At 34.3% G+C, this 10,021-nt stretch overlaps 1 protein-coding gene across 1 annotated transcript; it reads left to right on the top strand.

Annotated features, from left to right (window-relative positions):
* The first annotated feature begins 1,696 nt into the window (after positions 1-1,696).
* LOC140858809 (uncharacterized) lies at positions 1,697-4,004 on the top strand. The gene is made up of 2 exons (XM_073260092.1): positions 1,697-1,810; positions 2,772-4,004. Exons 1-2 carry the CDS (start codon positions 1,697-1,699, stop codon positions 4,002-4,004), a joined length of 1,347 nt encoding a protein of 448 aa, XP_073116193.1.
* The last annotated feature ends 6,017 nt before the right edge of the window (positions 4,005-10,021 follow it).

Raw genomic sequence — 10,021 nt, 5'->3', positions numbered from 1 at the left:
CAGAAAAAAATTCAATGACAATATTTACTCATCACTAAAATAAAAAAATATTAAGCACCAAATCCCTGATTGGAAGCCCTTTCTTTGCCCTCTAAAAAAAAAAAAAGAAGAGGAAGAAGAAGAAGAAGAAGAAATGAAATGTTTCATCTCCTTCATGTTTACCACTTCTTCACAAGTACTCAATCCCAGAAACCCCCACACCTATTAGTAGTGATGTGAGAGAACTCACAACTAGCACCCTTCCAATTGATAACTCCATTGAAGAAAATATTTTGGTGCACATTGGATTGGATTTGGAGGAGGCCGTCATACTATATTAAAAGTTAGAACTCAAAACCCCGACTCTAATACCAAAAGTCTTTTTGTATAGATATGCCCATTCTTGTTGCTCCTTGGATTGATTTTGATGATTACAAAGCATTTGAAGGGGTACTATTGATTTTCGCTTGAAAAAGACTTATTGCTCTTCAGGGGTAAAATCATAATTTTATCAAACCCTGATTTGAAAGCATCAAATGATAGAACAAAAGATTTGTGATCCATTGGTAAAAAATTTATTATTTTTGGACTTGTATTTTGAAAGATATTCATGTTTGAAAAATATGAGTCGACCCATGAGTCGACTCATGGCATATGAGATGATTGGCACGCTGAATTTTTGGATGGCACAAACTTGGCACACCCTGTGAGTCGACCCATGAGTCGACCCCCAAGGTATGAGTCGACCCGTGAGTCGACCTCTGCGGGTTTTAGGCCAATTTTACAGAACCGTGCTTCCCTTCTCATTTTCTGATATTTTTCCACAGAGGTCAACCCATGAGTCGACCCCCAGGCATGAGTCGACCCATGAGTTGACCCCTATGATGGGATTGTTCTGTATTTTTAACCCGTTTTAAGTACTTTTAATGCTCATTTAATGAAAAATTTCCTGCCGCTGAGAAACCAATCTTCGCGCGTTGTTCTTGGTTTCATGGGAAAGAGGCCCAAAACCCCTCGTCTTCCCCATTTGGCCGCTCCAAGCCTCCCCACCTGACTAAGCCTCATAAAAAATAGAGGAAAATCCAGGGAAAACATCAAAAAAATAGACGAAACAGAGGACGGATAGAAAAAATCAAAGGTATGCCCTTTTCCCTCATAGATTGATCATTTTCCTTAGGTTTTTGCATCTTTTTCTTTTCATTTCGTTATCTATTTTTGGAGATCTATGGAGAAGGAGAGCATCTAAGGATATTAGAGGGGTTTTGAGGTTCTGATGATATGGGATTTTATGTGAGTTGCAGCGATGTGAGCTTGAGGTTTTGGAGAGCTAATCTGGGTAGAAGCATGATATTTTGTAGGGTTTGGAGATTTTTGATTGAAAAGATTTTTCTTTGGTTTCTTTATTTTCAATTTATGGAGTTCTATTCAAATGATAATACGAATATGATACTAAATCCATGGTGTCAGACTTCCAAGCTCCATTTTTTTTTTGGCTCCTAACTATCAGTTTATGGAGTTGTGTTCTCATGATAATATGAATATGATACCAATCTGTTCATCAGGCAGTGAGTCTCAGATGTAAGATCCAGACATGTGATATGGGTTGAATAAATACAGGAGAATATATATAGGATGGAGGAATGTCACCATACAAAAGCTTAGACTGATTGAATAGTTCAACTGTATTAATAATTTTCTGCTTGATTAATCTGAGAGAATGGGTACTGCTCTCCTTGTGATTGCTCTAGAAGTAAGATGGGGCACCACTCGGGTGATGCAAATTTCAACAGCCAACCCTCCCCTGGTCCTTAGAAGTGAGGACAAATTGGAGGTACCTTTTTTTTTCTTTTTCATTTAGTTAAAGGTACCAACTTATCTATTTGGTAAAGGTTCTTGGTTGTTTTATGAGATATTTGGGCCCAAATCCTTCCCTAACCTACTTTGGGAAGTGATTTATTAGCATGGACACCTCATAAAAAATGGTTACATAAACCTTGATTACAAATCTTATTTGGTTGTCCTCTGTATTTATAATATGTTTGCAGGTATGATTGTATACAAGTGAAGCAAATGATGATTTGGCACACTCTCCTTGTTCCCTTTTGTTTTTTTTTGAAGTAAACTTTTCTTGCTCCCTTAGCTTACAAGCAAAGCAAAACCAATGGAGGAAATTATTTGTAGACTTTCTTTCTCCCTTATAGCTTTCGCTCACCATCATACATCACCCAAAACACTTCTTCATGACACCTTTATTCTGAAAAGAGAAATATAAATAACAGATCAAGCTAGTGACAGAAAGGACTGGGTGCTAATTCGTTTAGCTAGTTTAAAATCGAGCATGGCAAGGATGGTTGTGTATTTTTGTCTAGATCCCGTTTCTCCCTTGGTTTGAACTCTTTGGCCTACTCAAACTTTTGATTTATACCTCTTCATTTCCTTCATGAATTGGCTTATGGATATTATCCATATGAATATGATACTGAATCCATGGTGTGAGACTTGCCAGTAGGCTAATTTCCACCTTTCTGAACTCTCATATGGGGCCAGAATAATTTTTTTTGAGACTTTTCGATTCAATTTATGGAGCTCTGTTCTATTGATGATATGAATATGAACTACTGTATATAGGGCTTTAAATTATATATTTATTGTTAAAATAAGCATCTTACGAATCTCAATTTTCTATGTTCAATTATCTTTCTAATTCTTACGCTACCTGCTGATTGTAGTTTTACCATAACAACTCATTTTATTATAGTTGATATTATTTTATTGTCTATTATAATGTGCAGGACATAATGTTAGATAAGAACTGGATGAAACTTAATGACAGAGCAAGTATGGAATATATAAATGGAGTCCATTCGTTTCTTAACTTTGCTTTTGGTCAGCCAACTGTTAGTGATAGAATACGATGTCCTTGTACTAAGTGTAGAAATACAGTCTTTAAGGGCCGACATGAAGTGAGGGCTCACTTGATCCGAAATGGAATTGTGAAAAGTTATAAACATTGGGTTTATCATGGTGAGACAATTGAGAAAAATTTAGAGGAATGCAATGCTAATAGTAGAGACAATTTAGATGAGGAAGAAAATACAGATTATAATGACTTAATTGGAATGGTTCATGATGCATGTGCTTTCATAAATACTGATGTTGAAAGAGATGATGTGAATGAAGGATATGAACCCCAAGAACCAAATCCGGAAGCAGCAGCCTTTTACAGGTTGCTTAAAGATGCCGATAAAAATTTATATCCTGGATGTGACAAGATCTCCAAATTATCCTTTGCTGTGAAGTTACTCCATTTAAAATGTTCAAATAATTGGAGTGATACATCAATGGATAAGTTACTGAAGGTTTTTAAGGAAGTTCTTCTAAATGGTGCCTTAGTTCCAAACTCATTTTATGAAGCTAAGAAGCTTATTCAGGATTTGGGACTTGAACATATAAAAATAGATGCATGCTTGAATGATTGTGTTATATATTGGGGAGAGCATGCCAATGCAATCGTATGTCCTGTATGTAACTTATCCCACTGGAAATATCAAGACAGAACGCGCAATATCCCTCACAAAATTTTACATTATTTTCTTTTGAAACCAAGACTCCAGAGGTTGTATATGTCTAAAATCACTGCAAAGGACATGAGATGGCATGAGGAGAAAAGGATAAATGATGGCATATTAAGACATCCAGCTGACTCATTCACTTGGAAATCTTTTGATGATAAGTACAAGTCCTTTTCTGCAGATCCTCGGAGTGTTAAGCTTGGTCTTGCAAGTGATAGCTTCCAACCATTTGAAAATATGTCTACCCCTCATAGTATATGGCCAGTTGTGTTGATTCCATATAATTTACCTCCATGGCAGTGTATGAAAGATCCTTATTTTATGATGACACTTCTTATTCCAGGTCCTAAGTGCCCCAAAAATGACATTGATGTGTATCTACAGCCTTTAATTGAAGAGTTGAAGGAGTTATGGGATATAGGAGTAGAGACATATGATGCTCATACACGATAAAATTTCAACTTACATGCTGCTGTCCTTTGGACTATTAATGATTTTCCCGCATATGATAATTTGTCTGGATGGATGACTAAAGGAAAACTAGCTTGTCCTTGTTGCCACAAAGACACTTGCTCTCTTTCAATACGAAGTAAGATTTGTTACATGGGGCATCATCGGTTCTTACCCAAAAATCATTCATGGCGACGTAATAAAAGATCTTTTGATGGAAAATGTGAATATAGAGATGCACCTAAGGTACTAACTGGTGATGATGTGTTGGATCAGCTGCGTAAGTTAAAAAAAGTTACTTTTGGGAAGGGTCAAAAGCGTAAGCGTGATGATTTTAACGATGTTTACAATTGGAGGAAGAAGAGTATATTCTTTCAATTGCCTTATTGGAAGGATCTGAAATTGTACAATAATCTTGATGTGATGCATATTGCGAGAAATGTTTCTTCTAACATTTTAGGAATTGTGCTGGATATAAAAGGAAAGACAAAAGATACATTGAAGGGCCATTTTGACCTTGTAGATATGAACATTAGGCACAATCTTGATCCTTATATTGAAAATGGTAAATTGAAGATGCCAGTTGCAACTTATACATTATCCCCACAAGAGAAGATAGCCTTTTGCAATTTCTTATCTAATCTAAGGGTCCCTGATGGATTCTCTTCTAACATATCAAGATGTGTGAATATAAATGAGAAGAAGATTTCTGGCTTAAAGTGCCATGACCATCATATCCTTTTGCAGCAAATACTTCCAGTTGCCATTCGGGGATTATTGCCTAAGTTTGTTTGTGAGCCATTGATTGAGCTAAGTAACTTCTTTAGAAACTTATGCTCAAAGTCGTTAAAAGTTCAAGATCTAAAATAGTTGGAGGATGACATTGTTATGACTCTGTGTAAACTTGAAACAATATTCCCATCAGCTTTCTTTGATATTATGATTCATTTACCAATTCACTTGGCAAGCGAGGCTAAAATTGGTGGACCGGTCCAATATAGATGGATGTATCCAGTTGAAAGGTAATCCTTAACTTTTTGAAACTTAAATATAATTTTTTTTTTGTATTATTTTTGACTTAGTTAATATCTTTTGAATCTAGATATTTGCGAACATTAAAGTCTTATGTCCGAAACAAAGCTCGTCCAGAGGGGTCAATTGCAAGAGGTTATCTTGCAAATGAATGCCTTACATTCTGTTCTAGGTATTTGAATAGTGTTGAAACAAAATTTAATCGAGTCTCACGAAATGATGATGGAGCTACTTCATACCAAGGACTATCAATCTTTGCCAAAGATGGCTGTGCAAAAGGAGCTTTTAAGTCTTATGAGCTTAATGCTCAGGAGTTTACACAAGCTCAAGCATATGTTCTTCGAAACTGTGAGGAAGTTTGGCCATATATTGAGTAAGAACAAAATCTTGTTATTATGAAAATCTTCAAAGAACTTTGTTTCTACTTCAATCATCTTTATTATTGATTAATTATGTCATTCATAGGGAGCATAAAAAAGAATTGGAAGAGGTGAGCTCAAGAAATGTCCTGGCTAGACATCACAAGGAATTTCTAGATTGGTTTTATGAACGTGTAGGTATCATATAATATAGGTAAATACTTTAAGTTACTTTTATTTATGCTAATAATGGCTTAATTTATTAATCTTAAATAGGTTTCAAAGCTTAAAGCTAAAGGCAAAGCAAGTGAAGATCTTCTAAGCTTGGCTGTTGGACCGTTCAAAATAGTTCATAGATATGGAACTTACATTGTCAATAGATTCAGATTTCATGTAAGAGATCGTGCAATTGGGCGAAAAAGTCAGAATAGTGGAGTGCTTGTAAAAGGAGATGATACATCTGCTGATAAAGAATACTATGGAGTGTTGGAAGATATTTTTAAATTATTGTATGTGGGAAATAAAAAAGTAGTTCTTTTCAAATGTCACTGGTGGGATGTTGGCCGATTGGGACGAGGATATAGGGTTGACAACTATGGATATATAAGCGTAAATATCCATGGATCTTTGAACACCAATGAGCCTTTTGTGTTGGCTTCTCAAGCTCAACAAGTGTTCTATGTAGAAGATTTAGTTGATAGCAATTGGCTTGTTGTGGTAAAAACTTATCCACGTGATGCTTATGATGTGCCATCTGTAGATAATGATGCAGATGATGATGATGATGATGATAGTTTGATCGAAGATGATGTCTACCAACAAGAGGAACAAGAACAAAATTTTCAATATGGCCAAGTCATGAACAATGATGAGTTGATAGGAGTGCTACATCGAGATGATCTTCAACCACAAAGCTTTTCACCCAACAATGACACAAATAGAGAGAATCTAACATTAGATGATTTTATTAATGATGATGAGATAGAAGAAGAAGCTGAAAGTGAAACAGATGATGATCAAAACAACCATGATGAATACAGTTCTGATGAATATAGTCCTGATGATTAGCCTATTTGTAATTAGAATTTTATTTTTTGTCATGTTGGAAGAAGAAACATTATGTGATGACCAACAGGTATTTTAATTTAAATCATTTTATTGTGTTCATGTTATTTTTGTATCTTCTGATGGCATATTCATATTTTTTTGTGCATTTAGTAGATGTTGCTGATAATTAGTTGAACTTTTACTAAAAAGCTTGCTTATTGTTTTTATTAGGAAATGGTTAGATGTAGAGGAAGAGGTGCACGAATTGGTGGACGAGGACAACGCCCTGTTATTGATATAAGATTTCAAACAAATGAAGTTACATCACCTCATCGAGAAAGGCTGCGGCGAAATCAATCACAAGAAGAGGCACAACTTTGGGACCAACAAAACCAGCAGACAAATGAACACCAAGACCAGATGCTTGAATTGCAGCAAAGTCAATCCCATGGACAGCAACTTCAAACTCAACCAAGAGTTTCTAGTCATTGTAGTAATGCTGGTATAATAATATTTTATTTATAGCTGAAACTTTTAATTTATTCTACTTAAATTTAGTTATACTAATTATAATTTATTTTCTATAGCAACTGTTTCAAGTAAGAATGTGCGTGGGCATTACAAATGTATTAAGGTTGATATGAGAACAAAGAATAGACCATTGAAAGTTAGCATCCCTCATGATATACTGAGAGCAGTAGGAGAAAATGCTAGAGATATTGTCAATTTTTGTGGTTATGTTGTCAGGACACAAGCTCCATTAACTGCAAAAAATTGGCCAGATGTGGCAAATAGAGTAGGTGAGCGAATGTGGCTACAAGTAAAGGTAAATTAAATATTTATGATTGATTTTAGTATCTTGTTTATTTCTATTTATATATATTAACATACAATTTACATTGTTTGTGTCTTCTAGGAGAAGTTTAAGATGGAAGATGATAGGAATGAATATCGTTTATGTACTTTTGTCTTGGCCACCATGCAACGACTTTATAGAGGTTGGAGAAATCGCTTGCATGATTTATATAAGAAATTTAGAACTGATGAGGAGAGATTGGCTAATATTCCTGAAGATGTTACTCCAGAAGATTGGAAATATATGATGGCATACTTCAGCTCTGATGCTTTTCAGATTTTTACAAATTAAAATTTAATTTATATTTAAAATATATACATCATCATTTTGGATTTATAGATGATGTTAGTTGCATGTATCAATTGTTTGTAGAAAGTAAGCAAGCGAAATGCAGCAAATAGGGCAAAGCTAGTTACTAAGCATACATGTGGCACCCGATCTTATGCTGAAGTTGAAGAATCAACTGTAAGTTTTTAGAATAAATTGAAGATTTAACATAGTTTTAGGAACTTCTAAATAAAATACTTATTTTTTTGTGATTCATTTCAGAGGGACCCAGAAACAGGTGAAAAAGCACCACTAGATCAGGTTTGGTTGATTCAGCACACTAAGAAAAATAAAGAAGGAGAATTAGTATGGTCTGACCCTAAATCCAAGGAGATCTATGTTAGTTAAAAAAACTTTTCTTATTGTTCTTAAAATTCATTATGCATTATTTTGGCATCTAATCTTTTATAATCTATTGCAGGAACAACTTGAGGAGGTTGTTCAACAAACACAAGAGAATGAATCCCAAATGACTCGTGATGACATATTACTGCAAGTACTTGGCCAAAAGTCTAGTTATTTTCGTGGCAAAGGTGCTGGAAAGAAGGCACCATCTAAGAGAGTTAGGTATAATGAAAATGTGCAAGAAGAGGTACAAAGAGCTGTCGAACAAGCTAAAGAATCGTTGGTGGATAGCATTAGAGAAGACGTTCGAGCTCAATTACAAGATGAGGTTAGAGCTGAGATTCAAGCTCAAATGGAGGAACAAGTTAATGAAAAAGTTAATGCTATGATCCAAGCTCGCTTTGCTGCCTTTTTTGAAACTTTCTCCCAATCAAGAGCTTCATCTTCCTCAATGCATAAACCTTGACCAAGTAAGAATTTTTTACTTTTAAGAAAGTAGAAAAGTTAAATATGATATTTTTTTTCTTGTTTTCAATGATCTATAAGAGAGGAATATAAACAACAACCAATCAGCTATAGTATACTTAGGTACAGTGCTGCATTCTAAGAGTGTGAGATCCATAATTTTTTATAATTCTAGGAATGGCAACTTTGAATTGAGATTCTTAATATATAGACAATTTTTTTTTTTTTTTTATTTTAGAAGTTTAATTGCTAACATGCCTGAGCTCATTTCTTGTGTAATCCATTGAAAACATGGATTGAAAACCTTTCTTGTTGTCTCAACTTTTCAATGTGAGGTATAAATTTACAAATTATATGCAAAAAAAGTTGCCTTATTTTTTTTTAAAAATTTTTAGTGGATAATCTGTTGCTTATCTAGAGGTTGCTAGACTTTAATTACTCAAAACTTTATTCTAGCCAATCATTTACTAATCCAAACCTTGTTTATATGCAGGAATAATATGGGCAGCTACTTCTGTTGGCATTATGGGAGTACATCAACTAGCTTCAATTTGAAAATATGGATGTCATAGGCTGTTAGTTTTGATCAGTTAAGTAGAATGTAGGGTGCTTATGAACTATAGGTACTAGTCAGTATTTTTTTTAAATTAATTTTGGATGTCCTGTCGAATTCCAAACAGTGAAATTGAAAATTCCTTGGATGTCTTGGATCATGTACTGTTGGTTTTGATCAATTAAATAGCATATGGAGTGCTTATGAACTACTGGTACTATCTTGTGATTTTTATCTTGGATATCTACTGAATTGCAAACATTGAGAAAGATGTATTTGGATTCTTAGTTTGCTTGTGAATGAGATGAATTTCTGTAGTCATATACACTAAATTTTAGTGACAATAACAAGTTGTCACATATGAGATTTTCCATAACAACAAAAGTTCTTGTCACTTTAAGCTATTTCAGTGACAAGAAACTTTATCACTAAACAGAGTCATTATTGTCCCAAAATCAATTTACGTTATTGCATTGTGACAAGAATGATTTGTTTCTGTGACAAGTTAAGTTGTCACAAATTTTATTTTCAGTGACAATAAAAGTTCTTGTCACTTTAAGCTATTTCAGTGATAAGAAACTTTATCACTAAACAGAGTCATTATTGTCCCAAAACCAATTTACGTTATTGCATTGTGACAAGAATGATTTATTTCTGTGACAAGTTAAGTTGTCACAAATTTTATTTTCAGTGACAAGTGAAACTCTTGTCTCTGTAAGACTTTTCTGCAATAAGAGAACTCGTCTCTAAATAGATTTACTATTGTCACAAGATCCTTTAAGGCATGCCCATTTCATTGTATTGGTGACAGTAAAAAGTACATTAAGTGACAAGCTCTATTGTCACAGAAAAGAAATGATTCAGTAACAAGAAATTTAAGTTGTCATAAATGGTTTTAGCGATGAAGCAATTGCGACCGGCTAGTGACAATAGTTTGTTGTCAGAGAAATTCATCAGTGACAATATTCCAAGTTTCAGTGATAACATTGCTTGTCACAAAAAACTAAATTTCTTGTAGTGTCATGACCCAGGTATT

The sequence above is a fragment of the Elaeis guineensis genome, chromosome 6 (assembly GCF_000442705.2).
Source record: "Elaeis guineensis isolate ETL-2024a chromosome 6, EG11, whole genome shotgun sequence".
Taxonomy (NCBI): domain Eukaryota; kingdom Viridiplantae; phylum Streptophyta; class Magnoliopsida; order Arecales; family Arecaceae; genus Elaeis; species Elaeis guineensis.
Note: the sequence above shows the minus strand (reverse complement) of the source record. Positions and strands in the feature narration are given on the sequence as shown.

Coding starts and splice junctions, on each gene's coding strand:
- LOC140858809 (XM_073260092.1), top strand. CDS start 1,697: ATGGGTACTGCTCTCCTTGTGATTGCTCTAGAAGTAAGATGGGGCACC. Junction 1,811..2,771: donor GAAGTGAGGACAAATTGGAG/GTACCTTTTTTT, acceptor TATAATGTGCAG/GACATAATGTTAGATAAGAA.